At 47.9% G+C, this 25,085-nt stretch overlaps 1 protein-coding gene across 2 annotated transcripts; it reads left to right on the top strand.

Annotated features, from left to right (window-relative positions):
- On the top strand, nt 51-21,176 carry DESI1 (desumoylating isopeptidase 1). Of its 2 annotated transcripts, XR_001918130.1 has the most exons (7): nt 51-369; nt 12,446-12,467; nt 13,627-13,696; nt 16,219-16,328; nt 16,983-17,105; nt 18,600-19,484; nt 19,695-21,176. XR_001918130.1 is itself a non-coding variant. In XM_018048825.1 (6 exons), exons 1-6 carry the CDS (start codon nt 282-284, stop codon nt 18,691-18,693), a joined length of 507 nt encoding a protein of 168 aa, XP_017904314.1. In that variant the 5' UTR covers nt 51-281; the 3' UTR covers nt 18,694-21,176. The 2 variants fall into 2 exon arrangements, 1 of the variants encoding a protein (XP_017904314.1); XM_018048825.1 differs by having other exon boundaries at nt 18,600-21,176.

Below are 25,085 nucleotides of genomic sequence, written 5' to 3'. Positions count from 1 at the left end.
CGTCCGTCAGGACACTACGCACATGCGCGAAAGTACGTCCCCGCCCCCGCGCTGTCTTTCGCACGGACCGTGCCCGTCCCCGCTCTGTCACCTCACAGTAGTCGTTGCCGGTGGCGGGTGCGGGGGCGCGAGCAGCCCAGGGCGGCCTCTCCCCGCCCCTCAGGCCGGGCCGGGGCTCGGTCTCCCGTTCCCTCCACTTCCCTCCCCCGTTGGGTACGGGAAGGTCCAAGCCGCTGCCGGGTGCCTGAGGGACTTCGTGGCCGCCGCCGCCACGGGTCCCGATGGAGCCGCCGAATCTCTATCCGGTGAAGCTCTACGTGTACGACCTGTCCAAGGGCCTGGCCCGGCGGCTCAGCCCCATCATGTTGGGTGAGGGGGGCTGTGGGGAGCGGGCGGGAACCGGGCAAGAGGGCTCCGGGACGGCCGGCCGAGGGGGCCAGGCCTGGGTCATGACTCAAGGGAAGGCCCAGAGGATGCAGAAACACCCGAGGAGAGAAGGTGTGCGTCTGAGGTGGGGGCCCCCTAAGCCCCCCTTTGCAGTCATCACGTTTGAATCCCGGGAGAGGGGAGGGAGGAGTCACGCCCTCCCCAAGCCCTTCAGAGCCCCTCCAGCTGGGAGGAGGGATAAGCCGGCTCTGTGTCCCGGTGGGTGCCCTGACACGCTCGTGAAGCCCCCTTACACTCCTTTCTCGGAGGGGAGGCGAGATGCCTTTCCGCGCAGTGCACCGCGTGGTGAAAGGGACACTGCGGAGGAGAGCCTTCGCTCCGCGCCAAAGCGAAACTCTTCCTGCAGTCCCTGGGGTAGGTGGGGAGAGAAGGCTAGAGCGTGTTGCACGGGGCCCGCTCCAATCGCCCCGAGAGAGAAGAAAGTCGGGATCTCCCGGCTTCAGAACTCGAGAATTCACCGAGTTCGGCCTGACTTTATGCGGTCTTCTGGACAGTTTCTAAGTTAATTGCTTTTGCCCACATGGTGAGAAAGCAGTTGGAGGATTGGATGCTATTGGGTCAGTAGTGATTAGTGAAGGAAGTATTTTCGGTTGTGCTCCATTAAACTACTTAACTACCAGGAGAGAAAACCAGTCCCAGTTCAGAGGAGACCAATCCTCTTTTATAACCCAAATACCAAAATGTCTTGTGTAACCTAGGAATAGTCCGGTTTGTGATTTCAGGTGCTGTTGGGCAGGAAAGGATTATGGGAATTGAAAACTGAACATTTGGGGAGCATCCATGTGAATGGCTAGTTTTTCTTGACTTAGGTGGAGATATTAGAGAATGTTTTAATTCGTGTCCATGAGACATGAGGGGAGAGGTCATGTAAGCAAGGCTACCTTTGAGTTTGTGTGTCTTTGAGTTTCTAACATGTTTTAGTGGAGTGAAGTGAAGTCGCTCAGTCGTGTACGACTCTTTGCGAGGAGCCTATCAGGCTCCTCAGTCCATGGGAGTTTCCAGGCAAGAGTGCTGGAGTGGATTGCCATTTCCTTCTCCAGGGGACTTTCCCGACCCAGGAATCGAAATCGGGTCTCCCTCATTGCGGGCAGACGCTTTACCGTGGGAGCCATAAGGGAAGCCCATTAGTGGAGTGAACTTAAATCTAACTCTGGGCCACTGAGTGACTCCTATTTGGCTTTCCATCAGAAATCACCTAGGATGCTTGTTAAAAATACAGATACCTTCCTTTCCAGCATGAATGGGAATAGAAAAAGTGAAACTGAAATAGTTCTTTCTATATGAGGGTGGGCGTTTGAAACAAAGGATACATGTTGTCTAGGCAAATATGATCTGGAGAAATACATAAGAAAATTGCTAACAGTGTTAGCTTATGAAAAGGGCAACTTGAGACTGGGAGACAGGAATGAAAGGGAGATTTTGCTGTAAACTTTTTTGTATCTTTTGAATTGTGTACTATACATATATTGCAAAATAAGCATTGTTTTTGGCCACGCTGATTTGCGGGATCTTAGTTTGGCAACCAGGGATTGAACCCCTCTTCCTTCGCAGTAAAAGCACAGAGCCCTAATCACTGGACTGCCAGGGAATTCCCACAAAGTTTTAAACATATGGATTCTAGAGCCTTATTACACAAGTACTAAACAAGAATCTCTGGGAGTTTTGGTCCAGAAACCTGTCTTTTTAATAAGCTCCTCAGATAATTCTTACGTAGCCAATCCATGTTTAGAAGTTTGGGCCTAGTTCTCCAGTTGCTAAAATGAGTAAGGCAAATCTGAAAGCAAAACTTACAGAGTCACTGTTTGAGGAAGGTGATAGTCACTAGTATATTACATCAGTCAAGTTCTGACTAAACCTTTTGGAATGGAGCCATTTAGTTAGCTTGATCATAGTGAGGTGTCACTTCGATATTTCCTAGGCCCATCCATAAAAGCCTCCACCTTTACACTGGATATTTTCTGTTCTGTTATCTAATAATTATTGATTTTAGCTGAAAGGGGCCTTAGGGCCATTGGTTCATAATTCATTCAACATATTGAGTGCCTGCTGTATGCTAGTCAATGTTAAGATTAAGTGAAGATGATGTGAATAAAGATGTTCTCTGCCATCATGGAGCTATTTAGTGGGGAAGACAGTAAAAATAAATAAGCGTATGAAACAGTTACAAATTGTGAAAAGTATTAGGCTGTGCAAGAAGCCAACTAGCTGCTGAGACAAAAAATATGAATAGAGACCTATTTTAAATAAGAGAATCAGGAGTAATGGCTTTTAAGTTGGAAATTTAAGGATAAGGAAGAAGTAGTCGTAAGGTGGGTGGTGAGGTAGTTACAGGGTTCCAGGCAGAAGGGGAATTAACCTGCCAAGGCCCTGAGGCAAAAAGAGCCTGACCTGGCACTGGAAGAAGACCTTTGTGGAGTTCAGTGGGTGAAGAAGAAAGTGCCTTAACTGAAGGTGGAATACTGGGACTCCTTCCCATCCCATCTGAAAGCTTTTTTAATAGATGTGAAATCCTAGAAGACCTCAGCCAAATTGGAACTTCATCAACTGGGCACCTTGGATTGCAGTGGTATTTCTGAGAACACCACCTTGCCTGCAAATCTAATTCTCTCTTCTCTATCCCCTTTTCTCATATTGCTTCTCTGCCTTTTGTAAAAGTAATGAAAAAAGGGTTATCAGAGCTGATAATCATTACTTTCTAGAGTTAAAAACATGGAAAATGGGCTTTGCCTTACTGGTTCATCCCATCCAAACATCACTAACCTTAAAGTTGAGTGTGTCCCAATTCTGTGAGTAGCCATCCATTGATTTCCCATTCCTAAATATTAATATATTTGAATGTTTAAAAAAATCAGTTTTTTTCCTGATTTTTTTTAATGAATTCTATAAGTATATTAATAGCTAGAACTTACTGACCGCTTGCCATTTGCCAGACCCTTCTGTTTCCTGAGTATTTTCATGTGTTACATTCTTCACCACAATTTTGTGAGATACGTCCTGTTATTACCTCCATTTTTTAGTTGAGATTCCTGAGATAAAGGGCATTAGGAAATTTGCCCCCGGGTCACATCTGGTAAGTAGCAGAGCTGGGCTGTGAACACAGGCAGTCTTGACTTCCAGAGCTCATGTTCTCAGTTATTTTGGTATACCACCTCTCTTGTGTAATCTGTTCCTTTATAATTGATGTAAAGTAGGTACCTCATTCAAGTTTATAAAGGCATTTTTGGCCAGGTGTTTCAAATCTGGATGAGGAAAATAGCTGAGTTCAGTGTGTGTGCCAATCATAATCACAGATTTATGACCATCCCTCCTGGCCTTCATTGTCCCGAACTAGTGTGACCTCATCAGCAGTGCCCTCTTAATCTTGTTTTTTTAAGGTGGGGTGGCCTGGCTCTTTAATTTAATTGTTGTGCTCTTGTGACACTTCCTCACTATGAGACCCCATCTAATCTGTTACAGTCATGACTAGACCAGATAGAGCCCAGTGTAATTCCGCTCTCCCCTGAAACAGTGTGGACGCCACAGTTTTACCCTGTCCCCTTTTCAGTCTTCTAGAATTGCTTCTCATGAAGCTGTTGCTGTTCCACAGTCTCTCGCTCACCATGAACATGATCCCAGAAATATCCTTACTTTCTAATCGAGCAGATGGCCTGATTGTACTTTTTTTTTTCATGGTCACTATTTGCCTAAGATAATTAGCTATTATGATTGTCCTTCAGTTTGTCCTTTTAATAATTTTGGCTGCTCTTTAAATTCCTTGACCTCTTTTTGTGCTAAAGTACGTAAAAATAAATGTGGAGGTTTGTGTATTTATTTAATTGTGCTAAGGGATTCTTGTATTTGTTGATTGTTTTCCGATCTGAAGTTTTGCCTGCATATACATGTTCCAAGATCACATTTATTTTCTCTTTACAAGCCTGTCTCAAAATTGTTCTCAGATTTAAAGACTTAGGCATATAGAATATATATAAATGTATATTCTCGGCAGAATGCAGTCTAATGAATATTTGAGATTTTACACTGCTCAGTTTCTTGCTTAATTCTGTAGTACAAATAGTAACAAAATAAAACACATAGACTCTGTCCTTGAGGAATTTATTTAGTTAGAAACAATGTACATATGCCACATTAGATAACAGCCCAAAAGAGATTATGATTAGATGCCAAAAAGAAGTGAGAGGTGAAACAATTATTTTAGGCCTTGAAAGATGGGACAGGCCATTGTGGGCTGAATGTGCCAGAAAGACTTCAGCAAGAACCTTGAGCTCCTGAAAGGCAGGGACGCTATCTCCCCTGTGTGTTCCCTAGTGGTCATTCAGAGCTGGTGGTCAGTAAATATTGACTATAGGAATGATTGAGACAAGCTCAGGCTTAAAGATTAGACAGAATGTGTTTAAATCTGAGGGGGTTTATTTAATGTTTTAATGCCATCTATTGTGCTTTGTTTTAGGTTTTTATTCTTCATTGTGTGTGTTGTTTTATATCCATCCAATGAGTTAATTTAGTAATAACTGCCATTTCTTAATGACAAAATGAAAAAACGAATGTGACTTACTAGGCCCTTCATGATCCTCCTCCTGCTTTTCTCTCCACCCTCACCTGTCCCCACATCCTGAACAGTCTCTACTTAAGACTTTCTCAACTGGGTTCTACTGGAAAACTAAGCCCTGGGGAAAATGATCTGAGTAACTATTTCTCCCAGTAGATCCTCAAGGCATTATGGCTTAATTGTCTTAACAAAACCCCAGGGTCTGAGAAGATGGTTGTACATCCTAACAGGACTGAACTGTTCATTTCTTTTTCACCTCCAGGCTTTTCAAAGGCTGTGCTCTCTGCCAGGGATACTTTCTCTCCCCATCTCTTAGCCTGGATAACTTATCTTTGAGGTCTCAACTGAAGTGTCACTTCCTCCAGGAAGTCTTCCCTATCCCCCTGCCCCTCAAATCTTGGTCATGTGTCTCTATAAAGTACTGATAACATCCTGTGATCTCCTCTAATAGCGTTTATTCTATCTTATAATTGCATGTTTTCTCATCTGTGTCCACTCCCCCAGCCCCACCTGGACTAGAAGCTCCACTGGGGACAAGAATCCCTGATTGTGCGTGCGTGCTAAGTCACTTTAGTTGTATCCAACTCTTTGTGACCCTGTGGACTGTAGCCTGCCAGGCTCTTCTGTCCATGGGATTTCCCAGGCAAGAATACCGAAGTGGGTTGCCATTTCCTTCTCCAGGGGATCTTCCCCACCTAGGGATCGAACCCTCTTGTCTCCTGCATTGGCAGGCAGATTCTTTATCACTAGCACCACCTGGGAGGCCCTGGAATTCAGTAAATATACAAATGGTGTAAGTGACAGGATGTTGCAGATCTTTCCAAGCATTGCTACAAGGCCTGACTCATAACACCAAGCAATAATTAAGAGGGGACCCACTCGGTACTGAAAGAAAAGAACTCACAAATTAGCTATTTTTATCCTGAGAAAGAATCCTGTACTGGCTCCTAGAGCTAAAGTATTAAGTAGTTTTAAATCTATCCTTTTCTGAGGATTAAAATACCTCTCAGTTTTTAACAGTGTTTTGCATTTTGATTTTGTGATGACCGTTCCCTGCCTTAAGGAGGGGCAAGCCCCCTGCTAATAAGCATTTTTTTTTTAATTTTTTACAAAATAGGTCCAGAGGTCCACTTATGATACACCAATGTTTCTTTTTACCTTTTCCCACATAGATTCAACATTTACGTAGTGGTTCTAGAGAATAGTGAAAGTTGCTCAATCATGTCCGACTCTTTGCAACCCCATGGACTATATAGTCCATGGAATTCTCCTGGCCAGAATACTGGAGTAGGTTGCCATTTCCTTTTTCAGGGGAATCTTTCCAACCCAGGAATCGAACCCAGGTCTCCTGCATTGTAGGCACCTCATTCTTTACCAGCTGAGGCACCAGGGAAGCCCTCATAGCTCAGTCAGTAAAGAATCTACCTGCAATGCAGGAGACCAGGGTTCAATTCCTGGGTCGGGAAGATCCCCTGGAGAAGGAAATGGCAACCCACTCCGGTATTCTTGCCTGGAGAATCCTATGAACAGAGGCGCCTGGCAGGCTACAGTCCATGGAGTCAGACACAGTGGCTAAACCACCATCTAGAGAATAAGCTGATTTTCACGTTGCTGGTAATCTGGAAAATCAGATTAACACATTGCCAGTTAAGAGCTCTTTGTCCCTGTGGAGAGACACTTAGGAGGTGAGCTAGTGTGCTCAATTGCTCAATCATGTCCAACTCTTGCGACCACATGGACTGTAGCCCGCCAGGCTCCTCTGTCCCAGGGATTCTCCAGGCAAGAATGCTGGAGTGGGTTGCCATTTCCTTCTCCAGGGCATCTTCCCAACCCAGGGGTTGAACCCGGGTCTCCTGCATTGCAGGCAGACTCTTTACCGACTGAGCTACTAGAGAAGCCCAAAGTGAGCCTGGGCTACTTTCAGTGTGCACCCATGAGCTAATGCCGCCTGCCCTTGGAGTCCCATCCCTGCCACCCACTTCTTGCTTATTAGCAGACATTTACTTAGCACCAGCAGTATACAAGGTGAGCGTGTCCCATTGCCAGCTTGCATGTCTATACACACAAGCTCCACCGCCTTAATCGGCGAGGGAGGCAGATGGCGCATGTTCTCTTTGGCTTTATATACTGACTTCACTCTTATGATCAGGACCTCAGTCTACATTCTTTGTTGTTTATGATGAAAAACAGGGCTAATATCCACAGCTTCCATTTGTTTCCATGCACATACCTCACAGGCTTCCAAATCAATGCAATGGGTGTGCCAGCAAGCTTAGAGACATGCAGCCATCTGACCCACGCACTCTGCAGCTTGCTGAGGAAGTCCTAGTGGGAAAACAGTCTGCTTTTCTGTAGTGTGCTTATAGCCACTGAGTCTAATTCACATCCCCCAGTGGCCTTGTGCCCTGACTCAGTCTCAAACCCTCACCACCTACTCACCTACTGTGTCTCAGTCTGAACGAAAAAATTTAAAAATCACTCCAGTCCCACTTTCCAATGCTGGTCACCCCCAGAGGAGGCCATGATCCTGGTTCTTGTCTTCATGAGAGCGCCATGAGGACAAGCTAATGTTACATTTACGGGGCAGCTAACGTAACATTTCTACCTGAGCTGCTCTAACAAGTACATGGTCATATCCCTTTTTTTCCCTCTTTACACTGGACAAATCATGCATTTTTATTTACCTGTTTGAAATGATGTTAATAAATATTTGTCCCACTCCACTATGTAAAGAGGTGAGAATAAGGATAACTATGAAGCACTTTAAGAAAGGATATGAATCCACTCAATCCGTTTTAAGTTGTTGGTTCTAGGTGTTTGATAGATGGATTGATAAATGACAGAAGGATAAATAAGAGGATCTTTTTTTGTATAGTTTCTATCACCATCCTATGGGTGGATGGGATCTTAAGCATACCTTGATGTGGTTGAATAAAGAGGAAGTATGTCCAGGTTGGGGCTTTTCCAGTGCCTCAGCGCACAGAATCTGCCTGCAATGCAAGAGCCGCAGGAGATGTGAGTTCGATCCCTGGATTGGAAAGATCCCCTGGAAGAGGGCATGGCAGTCCCGCCCCAGTATTCTAGCCTGGAGAAGCCCCAGGCTAGACAGAGGAGCCTGGCACACTGTAGTCCGCTGGATCGCAAAGAGTCAGACAGGACTGAAGCAACTTGGCACACACACATGCATAATGTCCAGCTTACAGTTGAGTTCAATGAACAGTACAGAGAATATCAAGGAGAATGAAGTAGGGCTTGTATCCCACAACTTTGCATTATTTTTCAGGTGTAAAAATAAGTGGCAGGAAGGTCTCTGAGGCCTCACACCAAAAACCCAGTATTTTAGTAGGATTGGGTTTGAACCAGTGCACCTGGACCTGCCACCTGTCCTCTTGGGTCATTGAGCACGGGCATCTGAGAAGGCAGAAGCAGGGTGCAACATGCCAGGGTTGCAGAGTCACCTGAATAACAAGCCAGGGCAGCCAAGATTGAGGTTAAGAACTCTAGCCTCATTAGCACCGTGTGTCAGCCACCGCAGCTGTGCGTGTGATATCGCTGATCCAGGTTCTTTGCTCAGCCCTGGAATCACAAAGGTGCATAAGCATGGCCCTTGTCCTCGAGACCATTATAGTCTAACGAGGGGGAAAGACCTATAAGTAGGTAGTTTTTATACCAAGGTGCTGTGAGAGCAGCCATAAGTGAAATAAGTAAGTGAAGTTGCTCAGTCGTGTCCGACTCTTTGCGACCTCATGGACTGTAACTTATCAGGCTCATCTGTCCATGGGATTTTCCAGGCAATAGTACTGGAGTGGATTGCCGTTTCCTTCTCCAGCGGATCTTCCCTACCCAGGGATCGAACCCAGGTCTCCCGCATTGTAGACAGACGCTTTACCGTCTGAGCCACCATAAAACTTTCAAATTGTAAAGCCTAAAAGAAACAAGAGGTATTCTTTTTGCGGGGCACATATTATGTGGCAGGCACTTTGCTGGGCCTCTTTCATGGGTCATCTCTTGACCTCGGAAATGTTATGAGCTGGACACTAGTACTATGCCTTTTGTTCCCTAACAGAATCGAAAACCAAGGTTCCCACAGTGCCAACCCATAGAACTTCCTGCAGTGATGGAAACGTTCTAGATCTGCACTGTCCCATGGCTAACTGCTAGCCACACGTGGCTGTTGAGGGTGCTTGAAATGCAGTACTGAATTTGTTCTTTTGATTTTAAAAGCCACTTGTGGTCAGTGACTACCATGCTGGACAGCTCAGGCTTAGAAAAGTTCTCAACTTCACCAAGTTGATCTACGTGACCTGCTTCTCCATTATTTCTGCTCACCCCCTGCTTTGCTCCTCTCACCCGCTTTAGCCACACTGGCCTCCTGAAGGCCCCTCGGGTACACCTAGCATGTCCTGCCTCTGCATGGCTCCCTCCCTTGCCTCCTTCAGGCCTTTGCTCAAATGTCACCTTCTCAAATAGGCCCACCCTGGCCGTCCCTGAAATGCCCAGTCTCCCTTATCCTGCTCTTATTTTTATCACTCATTATTGTTAGCCTACTGTGGTTTATTATGCTTATATTTATATTGACTGTCCTATCTCCCCACCCTGTGAATGCATTGAAGGAGTTTGTTTTTCTTTTGTCTCCTTTGCATTCTGACGTATCCTTAATGCCAAGAACATAACCTGAAATATAATAGTCACTTAATAAACATTGATTCACTGAGTGAACTGATAAGATTCAGACCTGCCCTGTCCACACTAAAATCTGTGTTCTCTTTTTTTCTTCTTTTTAAAAAATGTTAGCCATACCATTCAGCTTGCAGGATCCTAGTTCCCCAACGAGGGACCAAACCCAGGCCCTGGGCAGTGAAAGTGCAGAGTCCTAACCATCAGACCAGCAGGGAATTCTCAGAACCTGTGTTCTTTACTACACTATACTTCTTTTCTTATAAGTATAGTGTTCTTCCCAAAGTAGATGAGAGCAGGATCACCCAGGAGAAAGCAGGATCCCTTATCTGTCCAGTTTCATGCGTCATTGCATGTCTCCAAGGAAATAAGCATCAGATTGCTGCCATTTAGACAATAAGCTGTTTTTTTATGTGTCAGTCCAGAAGAGTAGACCAGCTCGATTTAAAAGGCAACTTAGTCTCTCCACTTTACACATTGTGAAAGGAAGAGTGTGGTCTTTTAGTCTCCTAGAGTCAGCTGGAAGAGATGAAGAATCCAACTCAGTGCCTGTCCTAAATGGGTTATCACTTCCTTTTGGCATCCATTTCTGTTTCTGATCCATCTCTGGAATTTCAGCTCAGTTTGGATCAAGGCAGAGCCTGCCCCACAGTCCCCAAAACCCTGGGCCAGAATCCCTCTGTCCCATTTGTGACCTTGTGGTCAAAGCAGCCCGTCTCCTAGTGAAAAGCAGACTGGTCTCTAGAGGCAGAAGAACTCTGCTACATTTTATTTTCCTTTGTTATTTCATTTAGCCTCACAGCACTAACAGCAAAGGGTAAAATGATTACATGTAATACAAGATTTCGGACTAATCTGATGGATACTGAAATCTCTTCTTAGATCTTGCCTGTCAACCCTGAAGTGGAATTTCTTTGATCTTTTTAAAAAAATTATATCCAATATCTCCATTTATCAGAATTCTGTGTCCCACACACTATGATGCTTTACACCAATAATCATTACTGATTACAGCAACTTTGTATTGATGAAACTTCAGCTCAGGTTGAGTAAACTTGCCCAGGATCCACCTCTAGCAAAGGGAAAAGCTCAGATCTGAACTTACGCCATATTTTTTTTTTGATATGAACTATTTTTAAAGTCTTTAATTTGTTACAATATTATTCACATTTTTAATGTTTTTTGGGCCACGAAGTGTGTGGGATTTTAGCTCCCTGACCAGGGATTGAACTTGTACTCCTGCATTGGAAGGCAGAGTCTTAACCACTGGACTGCAGGGAAGTCCTATGCCATATTCTTAACTGCTTTTAATGACACTGTGCTGAGTCATCAGTAGTTGTCATGGAGGAGCCATGGTTTCTTTTGTCTCTTCCAAAAAAAAGAAAATTAGGCTAAGGTTATCTGTTTTAAGTTTGCTTGAAGGGGCAAGATATTGCAGGTTAGGCAAAGGGGAAAGTGTAATCATATCAGCTCCCCTTCTGTAACAGGCCTAGTTTCATCCTTTAGAAAGTCACAGGGCAAACACCGAAGCATTGGAAGCAAAAGTAAGCACTCTTTGCCTAGCACTCAGTAAACAGTTACCCTGAAATGATAAGCAGAGGTGGGTGAGTGATGTTCGGTCACGCTCCCGTGCCCTTCGCCGTGCTTCCTCTCTATCCTCGGCACTCCTGCATCTCCCGTGGCGCTCTGCACAGACCTCCTCAGTCTGTCCCCTCAGCTCTCTTCCCTCCAATACATCTTCTGTTCCTATAGTTCTCTCTTAGAAGACAACAGTTATCATTTGAAAACCGGGTCTGGTAGAGGCCCTGTGCTGCCTCGCACCCGCCATGCCCTGCAGTGTGGGGCGGCCTTCCGTGCAGCTTTGCTCTCTTCTCCCCGCATCCCCGCCACTTGTCCTCTTCCCGCCATCACTGCCCCCTCTGCTGTCCCCTGCCTTAGTCGTTTTCATAGCTCTGTGTCTGCATGTGCTGTTCCCTCTGGCAGAAATGTCCACTCCCTGCCTGTTTGTTCACTGGTTAAATTGCAGCTCTGAAGGTTCCCTTTATTTCGTTTACTTCTATTAAGGAGCCTATCAGCATTATGTGTTAGTTAGTTACGTGTGGCTCTCTTTCTTTTTGACTTTGGGCTCCTGAAAGGCAGAACTTGCATTTCGTACTTGCATTTCCGTATCTCTCATCACTTCTGGCATATAGAGGTCTAGAGGCACAGAATACATGGCTGGTCAAATGCATGGCGCCCTCAGGGTTCATTCTTATTTTCTAGGGGATTTCACCTCACACATACTCAGTGAAGAAGTGGACAGTAGCTCTTCTATACTCTTGTTTTACTTTGTCTCTGTAGATGAGACAGAAATTAAAAAGATGAATTGACCCTAAAGGAGAAAGAAAAGCAGATGTAAAATTGGGTACATCGTACTTCCCTGGTGGTCCAGTGGCTAAGACTCTGCACTCCCAGTGCAGCAGCCCCGAATTCTGTCCCTGGTCAGGGAACTAGATCCCTCATGCTGCAGCTAAGACTTGGCACAAATTAAAAAAAAAAAAAGGGTACATCAATACCAGTGTTTCTGCTTGAATTCTGCTTAAGGATTCTGATTACTTTTCAGCTTATTTAACACGACATATTATGTCACAACCTAAGGACCTTATCAGAGGTCCCCCAAGAGGTTTATAATGGGTTCCTCTGATGATCTGAATTTGCTCTGGCTGGAGGGCAAAAGTCCCAAGTTAGTCTAGTCCCAAGTGGCTAAATCTCTCTCTCTTTTTTTTTTCTCCACAGGGAAACAACTGGAAGGCATCTGGTAAGTTGCATGGGGCTCCTTACATTGGCTGGTTTATGAAACCAAACAGCATCATGCATTTCAGGTTTCAGTCTGTGGCTTCCAGTTTGAAACTTAGCTCTCTAAGCCACAAATCTTCACGTTCTAACACAGTGGTTCCCAGCCAGAAGTTACCAGTGTCTTGAGTGAGACGTTTAGGGTGGATGGGTGGAGGCCAGGGTTGCTGCCGTAAACATCCTGCAATGCACAGGACACCCCTCCACAATGAAGAATTATCCAGCTAAAAATATCAGTGGTGCAGATATTTCACCTGTCCTAAGGAAAGGCAGAATGATGTATGCCCACCCCTGGCCAAGTTTTCTAACTATAGAAGTCATGAGGACCCCACATGGGTCGTAAAACGCAACTTCATTGGTCTGTCAGACACAGGATGATGGCTGGGCTCTGTTCCATTTCTGAGGAAAGCGTAGGTCAGAGTTATGACTGGATTCTAGAGCCTACTGACATTTTGGTTGACCAGATGACCATCGCTTTGTTTGACTGGGACCAAGAAGTAATGTGAGCACCTTTACTTGAAATAGGTCCACACTGAACACCATCTGGTCTTTCCCTCAGCGTGGTCCAGGTTAACTACTCCTGTTAGTTTGAAAAGTCTGGAAACAATCTATAGCCATACCACCCTGAACACACCTGATCTCATATGAAAAGTCTGAAAACACATCTTGGTCTGCAGAGCTTTATTTCAGTATTGATTTGTTAATGTTGGGGTGACTCTCAGGACTCCCCTTCGCTCACATGATCCACAGCAATGGTTTTCAACAAGGGACGTTTCTGCCATGAGGAGAACGTTGGCAGCGTCTGCAGACATGTTATAACCACAGAGGGCATGAGGAATGCTAGTGCCATCTAGTGGGAACAGACCACGATCTGCTAAACCTTCTAGAATGCACAGGCCAGCCCCCACAACAAAGGATTAGCCAGCCCCAAATGTCACTAGTGCCAACACTGGGAAACTGATCTATGATGTTTAACTTACCTTTGTTTGGTTAGGATTATAAAGCCGTTGACCTTGTAAGTCATATCCTGAGGCAGAAATTACTCTTACAGCAGGGTGGTGTTTGCTTTTCCTCAGACCAATTTTAAGCCATCTGGCTCATTCTGCCTCTTCTCTGCGTTGCAGGCACACCTCCATAGTCGTGCACAAGGATGAGTTCTTCTTCGGCAGTGGCGGCATCTCCAGCTGTCCGCCAGTGAGTGCCCCCACCCCGTCCACCGTCCCAGGTTCCTGGGAGTTCCCCTAGTCCAGGAACCTTGCTGTCCTCCGTAGTTCTGGCATCTAGCCAGTGTAGGTAGCCCTGTGGCATGCTTCTTCATGATGACCTCAAGTCTCAGTTCAAGAATACCCTTCCCAGATCCGCCAGCCAGCTGCCCCCTCTGCTCCCCTGGCATTCGTGGTTCCTCTGTCACATTGGGCGTGTGATGGTGAAACGGGCCGTTGCTGAGTCTCCACAGGGATCCCCGTGCGCGCCTTGTAAGCTGAGACCGTCTCGCTCTTCTGTCACCATTACCAGCTCAGTGCCTCTGTCCTGGCATGAACTCAGTCACTGTGAAGCTGGTGAGGGCGCTGAGAGAGAAAGCGAGGTACCCAAAGACGCAGCCGGTTGCAGCACTGGTGCTAAACTCAGGTTTCTCTGACTCCAAATCCCGTGTCCTTTCCCCAGAAAATTCCTGTCTGGGCTATCTAAGGGTTGTCCCAGGAGGTACTCAAGCAAAGACAAAAAAAACATTCATTTTGATACTCATAAATGGGATGTCATGTCTTATTTCTCCCTTCTACTGGCTCCCCACCTCCTATAACAAGTCCTTAATTAAGCCCAATTCAGTTCCACCTTGTAAGTGTATCTCAAAGCAGTCTGTCCCTCTTCATCTCTTCTCATTTCTCCGGAATTTTCACCTTAATCCAGTCACCCTCATTTCTAGCCTGGACCACAGCAGCACATCTGCTCTTCCTTCTCAGTCAGTTCTCTGTACAGATGGCAAAGCAATCTTTTCAAAATCCAACTCTGATCATGGCATTCCCCTGCTTAAATCAGAACTCTCCCCACTGCTCTCAGAATAAAACCCAGAAAGCTCAGCATAGCCTCCAAGGCCCCATCCGATCTGGGCTCGCTGCCTCTCTCTAGTTAGCCCCTTTGCAGGTTGTGCCCTTCACCACCCTTACCCTCCCCACACTTCTCATTCCTTGAACACCTTGGACATTTAAACCTGTCCTCTGACATCAGCCCACCGCCCTGATCCTTCACTGGGTTAACTCTCTCCATCCTCCAGGTGAGCTCACTGTCACTTTCTTAGACAAGTCTTCTCTGACCTTTTGGACTGGGAAGGTCCCCTGTTTTATGTTCTAATGGCATTCTGTACTTTTTCCAACAAGACCCTTATCACAGCTCATAATTATACATTGGAGGGAAGTCGCTCAGTCGTGTCCGACTCTTTGCAGTCCCATAGACTGCAGCCTGCCAGGCTCCTCTGTCCATGGGATTTTCCAGGCAATTGTACTGTAGTGGATTGCCATTTCCTTCTCCAGGGAGTCTTCCCAACCCAGGGCTCGAACCCGGGTCTCCCGCATTGTAGACAGAGGCTTTACCATCTGAGCCACAGGGAAGTCCAATTATACATTGGTTTGCCTTTACTACTAGACGTAAGTTCCACGTGGACAAGAATCTCATCTGTTTTGTCCACATACCTCCTGTGCCTTGCATAAGGCCTGGCGTGTAGTAGGTTCTCAATAACATATTTGTTATACTAGTGAAGAATAGTGGGTCAAAGAGTGACCTTTTGGTCTCTTGCACCTCTGACTATAGTAATCAGCTCACCACGCTTTCCCCTCAAATCTTGTCAGGCACACAGTGGGTGCTCAAGAGCTATTGCATGAATTTGTGATCTTTTCGAGGAGCGCTGCTCTGAAGTGCGCTCCCTTACTCCCCAGCCCATTCCCAGCCCTCTCCTCCCCACTGATCCTGTTGCTTTCCCCTCGGCTGGTTCCCCCAGGGCCTCAGTCTCTCCTTGTATCTGCTACTGCTACTGCTAAGTCACTTCAGTCATGTCCGACCCTGTGTGACCCCATAGATGGCACAGCAGTCTGTTAACCCATGGCTGAGGGGTTTTGGTAGGCCTTTCAGGGGCCAGTAACTCCCTTGCCAGGGGAAAACCCTATCACCTGGTTAAATTAGCCTCACAGATAAAGGAACTGAATCGTGGAAATATCTGCCAGCTTTCTCACAGTTCTTCACGTTTTCCCAGTGTTACAGGGGGAAGCAAGTGTGTCATATGAAAAGCTGGCTGCGTCCATGATGAATATGGGCATGGAACGATGGCCGCCAGGTGTGAGCCATTTCTGGCTGTCCTGCTCGGCCCTCGTGACTAGGCCTGCTGGGAACAAAGGGAGACTGCAGGCTCTGGGTTTCTGTGTCTATCCACTGAAGAAGTGGACAGTATCAGGAGTCTGACCTGCAGAAGACTTAGCTTCCCAGAGCCCCACCAGAAACCGGACACCCGACTTCTCAGCCACGTTGTCAGCCCACAGCCACGGACAGTCTCCAGGAGCCTCTAGGCTATTGTAGCCTTGACACAAAGAGGAAATAAGTCTTCCTCTGCCCCAGGTGCTCTGAAAGATAGAAGTTGTTGGAGCAGAGCATTTGTGGTCTTCCATGGCAAGGAAAAAAATTCAGCAGAGGGAGTGACTTACTGGCTTTCTTTGGGTTGGCTCTTGTAGGGAAGGACTTTGCTTGGGCCCCCAGATTCTGTGGTTGATGTTGGGAGCACAGAAGTCACAGAAGAAATCTTTCTGGAGTACCTGTCCTCCCTTGGGGAATCTCTGTTCCGGTGAGTGGAGAACAGGGGAGACGGTAGTCGTGTCCATCTCCCCCACTAGATAATTGGCCCCCAGATGGCAGCCACCAGGTAATTTCCCCCAGAGCACTCAGCCCAAGGTCTGGCCCAGTATTTGCTGAACAGGTAGGATGGGAAAGGAGCTACCGTGCCACAAAAAGAGCTCAGCACTGCCTCCAAGGCCGCTGTTCCATCCAGCACACCTACTGCTGAAACTTGGAGGGAAGAAAGAGCTATTTATTCCTTCTGATTAAAAGCAGCTGCTGCTATTTCAGCACATGCTGCTCTCAACCAAGTATTTTGTCCTGAAAATCAGAAACAGGGTTTGTAGAGAGGTTGGGATGAAATACACTGGAGCAGGTTTTCTCTTACCGAAGCTTGAGTCAGTTTCAAGTGTTAAAATTCTAACCCCGGAGCTCGGCTTTTGTGAATGCAAAGATTCTCCTGAAATGGAGGAGCCATATGTTTTTATTTCATTCTTCCCTTTAAATACCCAGAGTGGCAAACCAGGCTCTGCTTTGGGAGTGCAGGAAAGGAATTCTCTGTCCTCAGATTCAGCTATGGTCGCCCTCCCATTGCCTGATCTCAGTTTCATGTACACGCTTACTGACTCATATCTGTGTCTCAAACCTTTCTCATAATGTGCAGAAGTGAGGCCTACAACATCTTTGAGAACAACTGTAACACCTTCAGCAACGAAGTGGCACAGTTCCTAACCGGGCGGAAGATCCCTTCTTACATCACTGACCTTCCCTCTGAAATTCTCTCCACGTAAGTGGCCTCTGTCTCTGCCTCTGCCTTCGAAGTCCCCACTCACACAAGGTTTCTCCTCTGGCCCACATCCGCCTCCTTCCCCATCACCGCCCCGACCCCGAATCCTGCCAGGCTGGGTGGGATGTCGTGATGGCAGCTCCTGCCTTGGAAGGCCACCATCCTTTCTGCTCTCGGAGGCTCACCCGTGTTACCTTCACCCTCCTCTTGAGGGTGGCCTGAGTGCAACTGCAGAGCTTAGAAACCCACTTGATGCCGGCACCAGTGTTTGTACAGAATCCTGGCATCTGTCTTTCCCATTGTACATGAAGCTTGCCACTCCCCAGAAGTGCCCAGTTAAAAGGCAGTTTAGATGGACGAGCAGAGTAAGTCAGAGATTAGTTAGGGGACTTGTTTTGAAACTGTCTGTCTTTCTTCCCTTGCACCTTGAGGTCTTTGACGTCCTCAAAGACAACCTCCCAGTCAACCTTGTACCTCGTAGCACATAGACAGCCCTCAGTAGATGTTTTCTTCAAAAACACTCTGTAGCCCCTCCCACCCTGATGTGGTCCAAGCTCTGTGACCACCATCCAGGCAGTGTCTTTTCAGGGGACATGCATACTCAGTGCCATCGTACCCCTCCCTCCCCTTGCGTTCAGGCAGCCTCTGCCCACTGCACGACCAGGCCCATTTCCTGACTCTGACTCAGTTACTCTGAACTGAGGACCTGTCCAGCAGAGATCCTGACAAGTTTAGCAGGCTCAGCAAGGTGAGCTATCCTTCACACCTGAGTCAGAACCCCTCAGGAAACAAGGCTGTTGTCAGTGTCCAGCCAGCGAGGAGAGCCCCATGTCCCTGGCCCTGCCTTCCTACTCCTTAGTGGGCGTGTTAAACCCCACAGCAGGATCTAGGTTATGGGCCCTGAGTAGCTGGAGTGTTCTCGCTGCTATTATTTGATGCATGGAGTTCCTGGACTTGTCTGAATTAGGCTTACTATTTCTTGGTTTCCTCTGTTTATGCTTTAGAATTTTTCACTTCCTTTGAATTCAGGGATGGTTTTCAAAAATGGCAGTAGCCACTGAAGAAAAAAGAAAGCCAATAACTGAGATATTTTGCAGGCAACCCAATTTAAAGTTGTAGTAATCTTGGAAAGTCTCTTTTTTTATTTTTGGCTGTGCCACGCAGCATGTGGGATCTTAGTTCCCCAACCAGGGATCAAACCCACATCCCCTGCATTGGAAATAGGGGGTCTTAACCATTGGACCACCTGGGAAGTCCTGGAAAGTGTCTTAAAACTACAGTGTCTGCAGTCTTTTTTCCAGCTAAGCTACTCTGAGAGCAAACTGGGCAGTGGCATCAACACCTTCTGACAGCCTGCACCTGTCAGTTTTCCTGAGTACTGCCGATACCCCCAGAAGACCCCAGTCCCCCCGAAGTCCAACTGTGTGCCTTCCTCATTTCTGACTTTCTCATTTCACAAGCCCACCCGAGCACCCGTGTCTCTTCTCTCCGCAGGCCCTTCGGACAGGCCCTGAGGCCCTTCCTGGACTCCATTGCGATCCAGCCTCCCGGAGGGAGCCCGGTGGGCCGACCCAATGGCCAGAGCTAACCGGACTGCATGGGACCGCCCTGCCTCACCAGGGCTTTTCCTTTTTAAACAAAACAAACCCTACCAGATTTCTATTTTATAATTTTACATCAGAGCTAACAACCAGGGGACGGCTTTTTAAATTTCCCAGGGAAGGAAGTCACCAGGCTGCATGTAGGACACAGCTCCTAAGACACAGAACAAAATGCCATCCCTTCTAATAGTATTATACTAATTTATTAAGGCTCTCTTGTCTGTGAGTTCACTTTTGACGCTGCTTCCTAAGCGTCCTCCCCACTGGAGAAAGGGAGGGGCTTTGTTTAAGCAAGAGGCACCGTTTGGGGGAGACCCAGCCCAGAACCTCCTTGTAGAGAATGCCCATACTCCACCCAGGTTGCCACCTGCTGTGGGACCCAGGTGAGTTTCACATTATCCGTGACCTGGAAGTGGTTACTCGCCACCATGAAATGAACTAAAGGATTGGTGCACATGGGGCCAGTTTCAGGGAAATTCACCCAACCTAAGTGAACTCTAGCCACGATCTCTCTCGCCTTCCCTCCCCTCCCCCAGCAAGGCCAGGGGGCCCGGACTGGAGCAACCAAAAGCCTCAGGATGCGGGGAGAGTAACAGCAAGTGCCAGTCCAGAGGAAACAGGATAAAGCCATGCCCCCTTCCGCCTAGACTGATGGCCAGTCCTCTGACATCGCTCTAGGAGAGCCTGCCTTGCTGTCTACAGTCTGCTCTCCCTCCGTGTAGCTAACCTGTCACAGTTAATGAAGGTCTGGAGCAGCAGAGACCCAGGCCTTTTGTCTGTAAGTAATAATGTAGGTTATTGACAGTCATTGTACCCACCCCACCTAGACCAATATGCAGTATTCAGCTAGGGACCAAGAGGAAATTATTCCCTGCTCTTGGAAGATGTCCCTGATGTAGAAAGCATAATAATGCAGAATCAAGGTGGCAAGGAAATGTAGAGTTATTTCTGATAGGGACTTTTATAGTATCCTAAATGTGTTTTGCAGGCACGTGTTATTTCTGGTGTCCTGACTTGAAGGAAGCAAGATGGAGGGTGTGAGTGGCCATTTTCATAAAGGGCTGTTGGCCAGGAGCTTCAAGGCAGGGAACAATCTGGAAGTTTCTAACCTGGAGAGGCTTTCAGATTCTCTTGCTTCCTGTGAGCCCTTAAGTTGGGAGAGTGGATGTGGAGAACTCAGAGCTCCTTGGTGCCTGAGCCCCAGCCCTGGCCTCCATGGGCCCCTCCTGCCGCGGCTCCCACCAGTTCTCAGACTTGAATTACCCTCTCTCTCCTGGGGTCTGGCCTGCAGCAGCTGCCTTTCCTCTCCAAAGAGCTGCTGCTCACGTCTGGCCTCATCTCCCATCTCTGCCGTTATCATGGCAGCTGGCGTCGTCAGGTCTCAGCTGGAGGAAAAGATGTTCCTCTGCCTTAGTGTTTGCCTGTGACCTGAGCAGGGCACGTCCAGGATGATGAGCTGTGCTATCAAGTGACATTTTGGAACTTTTAAGATTGGGAGCTAAACCAGTGAGCACTTTAATCCTTCTCAAGACCCACTGATTTGCCAGTGTGCGTGGTAATGATACGTCAGAGCAGAAACTAGTAGGGCTGCTATTCAATGTGGACCGACTGGCAGAACTGGCCTGTGGAGCACGCGTTTCAGGCCGGGTTCCTTCTGGGAGGGCAGCATGCTGGTGGAGGCCACGGCTCTGCTGCGCAGCCAGGTGCTGTCCCTTTTTCAGCTCGCCTCGCCCAGCCCTCTCTCTTCCAGGCGCGTGCTCCAGACCCCTCTGCCCACGGCGCTGTGCTCTGGCCAGAGGATGATGGGCCTCACAAGCTCCTCCTGTTCTCTGTCCTCCCCCACATCCGGGCTCAGTTGATTTCTCTCCTCCTAGTAGTCACCTCCAGACTCAGGGCCGTACCACGAAGTCAGCCTGAGCTGCTCCCCTGAGAGACTTTGAGTCCTTCGGTTCACGGAAAGTCGCCCTTCATGCGCAACAGCCATTTGTGCCAAAGCCCGTGCCTTAGGGCTTGCTGGGGACATGGAGGGAGCAGGAAGCCTTCCCCTCAGCTCTGCAGGAAGGCAAACCTTCCCTCCCCCACCCTAGTCCCACTGTCACTAACTGGAAGCCCAGGCTCAGGCTAGGACCCCCAACCCCATCCTCACATTTCTTTGTATCCCAGAACCTCAGGAGCCTGCTGCTTGTGACCAGCTAGCTCCACCTGGGCACACACAGGCAAGCGGAATGAGAGAGGAGGCGTGTGTGATTGTATCACAGTGGGGCGCCCCCATCAACACCCATGGGTCTAAAGGGGCAGAGGGGGAGGAGAGGGGATGAAACTGTCACCCCCCTCCCAGAAATAAAGTTTGTACCTTGGAAATTCCTTTCCACCCTTGAAGTCAAGCTAATAATTGTGTCTAGTATGGAGGTGTTTGCTGGTTTTCTTTGGTATTTTTTCTAATGCAATAAACTCACTTCTGCCTGCTGCATTTGTGTGCTGCTTGAGGGTCTGAGTCTGAAGCCAACGTGAAGCAACTTCAGGCTGCTGCTGTTTCTGTCTCCCTCTGAGCTTAGCTTTGCTGAGTCTAGACATGCTGCCCTTGCTCGGCTCTACGCCTCCTGGTAAAAAGTGATGAGAGCAGGGAAGAATCTATGACTCACCACTGGACTATAAAGGTGGAGAAGGCCCAGAGAGAGCTTGACTAGCCTAAGGTCACCTCGTGGTTGGGGGTGGAGAAAGGCTCAGAAGCCTGGTGTGCTGGGGCCTCAGAGGACATCCACCTCACAAGAAGGGTCCACTTCTGGCTTCAGTTTGGCTGTAGGCTGGGTCTGTGGCCCCGGGGATCTCTCCCCACCTTGTTACCATCACCTCACTGAACAAGTGTTGGGGTGGATGGACAGCTCTCTGAATGACCCCTGATATGACCAGACATATCAGCTTGGTGGTGAGTGTCTGCGGGTTCAGTCAGGTCAATTGGAGTGAGCACCTTCCCCTCACAATGGATGTGAGATGTGAGCACTGGTCCCATTTTACAGATGGGCAAGTGGGTGCAGAGGTGGCGAGTGGCTGAGCTCTTGAATCCAGGCCATGTTCTCACCACCACCCAGCTGAGACATCATCATTGAGGCACTGCCCCTTTCCAACGCGCTAGCTTAAAAAAAGCAAGAAGGGGTAAGAGGCGGGAGGGAGGTTCAAGAGGGAGGAGACATATGTATACCCATGGCTGATTCATGTTGATGTTGGCAGAAATCACAATATTGTAAAGCAATTATCCTTCAATTAAAAACATTTAAAAAGAGCAAGAGTTTCTGTCTTTCCAGAAGACACAGGGCGGGTGGCTTTAGCTGACATATTTGCTTCCCAAGAGCTGGCATTTTTAGGGTCAGAAGTCCTTAGGGGGAACCTAGTCCAGGGAATTACCTAATTGGTCTAGTTCTTAGGATCTGGCACTTTCACTGCCCTGGGCTGGGTTCTATCCCTGGTCAGGGAACTAGATCCTACACACCACAAAGAAGATCCTATGTGTGGCAACTAAGACGCTTAATTAATTTCAAAATACAGTAAACAAATCTGAGAACTAAATGACAAAATGCAGATCTGAGAGAAGAGCATTTCAGGCAGAGAGAGCAGCAGCAAGTGAGAAAATGTCAGAGGGACTGAATGGAACTTGAGCAGAGGGGGTGGTGGGAGATGTTGAAGCTGGAGAGTGAGTGGGCCCAGTAGGTCAAAGATCAACGTGACTGGTTTGCACTGTTGAGAACAGACGGGGCGGGGGAGTTGGGGTGGACAGATGGCAAGAGGAGCAGCAGGAAATCAGGGAGGAGGACAGTATAGCTGTCAGGCAAGAGGTGAGGGGAACTGTACCTCTGCCGTGTGTCCGGAGCTGTGAAGAAGCCCTTCAGACTGGTTTGGTCCCTGTCCCCCGGGCGCTTAGAATGTCAAGAAAAATGGAACAGCCCCTGTGAAACACGCAAAGGCAAGAGCTACCAGGACTGAGGGCTGCTGTCAGCTACATGGCCCGCTTCTGTGAGCTTTTAATGTACTGTTCCAGCTCTATTTGGATGTGCTTAGATTTCTTAGTTTGTTTTTTCCAAAAGGAAAGAAGTTGGGATTATATGAGCTTCCCTGCTGGCTGAAACGGTAAAGAATCTGCCTGCAATGCAGGAGTTGCAGGAGACAGTTTCGATCCCTGGGTCGGGAAGATCCCCTGGAGAAGGGAATGGCAGCCTGCTCCAGTATTCTTGCCTGGGAAATCCCATGGACAGAGGAACCTGGCAGGCTCCAGTCCATGGGGTCACAAAGAGTCGGACACAACTGAGCAACTAAGCACTTTCATGTGAGTATAAAGATAACATATATTTAGAAGATGTAAGCAACCCATGAAAGTATAAAGATGAAAAAAAAGTCATCTAAGATTCCATCATCCTAAGATATGTTAACGTTTTGTGAACATCCTTGCAAGATGTTTCTGTTGATTCAAAGGTACACGTTAGACATGCTGTGTCATCCCTGGCTTTGTTCTCTACCCAACATGTAGCGAAGATCTGAAGCCCCTAGCAAAGTGGAAGAACCATGGAGTGAGGGTGCTGGACCAAGGAAATTCCAAGAGGAAGTCATTCCAACAATTTTCCCCAAAGCCTGAGGGAGCTAGTAGGAAAGAGTGAGATGCTCGGGACTTTCCTGGTGGTCCAGTGGCTGAGAAGCCTGCTCCCAATGCAGGGGGCCCAGGTTCCATCACTGGTCAGGGAACTAAATCCCACATGCCACAGCTAAAGATCCTGGGTGCCTCAACTAAGACCCAGAACAGCCAATAAATAAATTAAAAAAAAAAAGAGTAAGAAGCTCATCATAGATGTGTGCCGGAAGGTGGGGAGGGGCATGATGGTACAGGAGGATTCCTGCAGGCATGTTGAAACAGGAGACCCATGTCTCCTTATGCACACATGGGGACCCTGGCCTGAGAGGGCACATCACTAAATGTGAGCTCTTGCCCATGAAGACTGGCTGTTTTGGTAAGGGGCAGGGGTTCCCAGACTGGTCCTGGTCTACAAGTTTGCCTGGGACCCCGGAGTCCTCAGCCTTTTCCCTGGTTAGACAGAACCCAGTAAGGTCAAGCTGCAGTGAGGAAGATGAACACCAGGTGGCGCTGTGGACTCACGCGGCCCAGTTCTTCCCGGAATGTCTTGGGTTACAACACCGGTGAAGTGAAGTGAAGTGAAAGTCTCAGCAGTGTCCGACTCTTTGCGACCCCATGGGCTGTCCATGGAATTCTCCAGGCCAGAATACTGGAGTGGGTAGCCTTTCCCTTCTCCAGGGGATCTTCCCCAGCCTAGGAATCAAACTAGGGTCTCCCGCATTACAGGCGGATTCTTTATCATCTGAGCTACCACTGGTCTAGGAGATCAAACCAGTCAATCCTAAAGGAAATCAGTCCTGAATACTTATTGGAAGGATTGATGCTGAAGCTGAAGTTCCAATACTTTGGCCACCAGATGCAAAGAACTGACTCACTGGAAAAGACCCTGATGCTAGAAAATATTGAAGGTAGGAGAAGGGGATGACAGAGGATGAGATGGTTGGATGGCGTCACTGACTCAATGGACATGAGTTTGAGCAAGCTCTGGTTGTTGGTGAAGGACAGGGAAGCCTGGCGTGGTTCGGTCCATGGGGTCAAAAAGAGTCGGACACGACTGAGAGATAACTGAACTGAACTGCCTACTGGTCACCTAAGCTTACCCTGCTCCCCACACATCTCAACTTCTCCGTGGCTCCTGTAGAGTCCAAGCAGCAACAGCCACGCTTTGTTCTCATGGATCAAGGTTCTTCCCAAATTTGTCCCCAGACCTACATTCCACTCCGTCCCACCACCCCCAATGGCACATGCAGGTCCCTATCAGTGCAGATCCCCTGGAGAAGGGCATGGCAGTTCACTCCAGTACTCTTGCTTGGAGAATCCCATGGACAGATGAGCATGGTGGGCTACAGTCCTTAGGGTCACAAAGAGTCAGACAAAACTAAAGTGACTTAGCATGCACAGCACTGCAGAGGGGTTCCGGCCTCCACTTCCAGCCTTGGTTTACCACCTGTCCTCAGAGCAACCCTTACTCAGCGCTAAAGGCCCAGCTTCCACATTTCCTCTGCAGAGCCTTCCTATGTGCATGCTAAGTCGCTTCAGTCTGTGTCCGACTCTTTGCAACCCTATGGACTGTAGCCCACCAGGCTCCTGTGTCCATGAGATTCTCCAGGCAAGAATACAGGAGTGGGTTGCCATGCCCTCCTCCAGGGGATCTTCTCAACCCAGGGATCGAACCTGAGTCTCCTGCAACTCCTGCATTGCAAGCTGATTCTTTACTGCTGAGCCTCTGGGAAGCCCAGAGCCTTCCTGAGCCCTTCCTAA

Source organism: Capra hircus, chromosome 5, assembly GCF_001704415.2.
Source record: "Capra hircus breed San Clemente chromosome 5, ASM170441v1, whole genome shotgun sequence".
Taxonomy (NCBI): domain Eukaryota; kingdom Metazoa; phylum Chordata; class Mammalia; order Artiodactyla; family Bovidae; genus Capra; species Capra hircus.
Note: the sequence above shows the minus strand (reverse complement) of the source record. Positions and strands in the feature narration are given on the sequence as shown.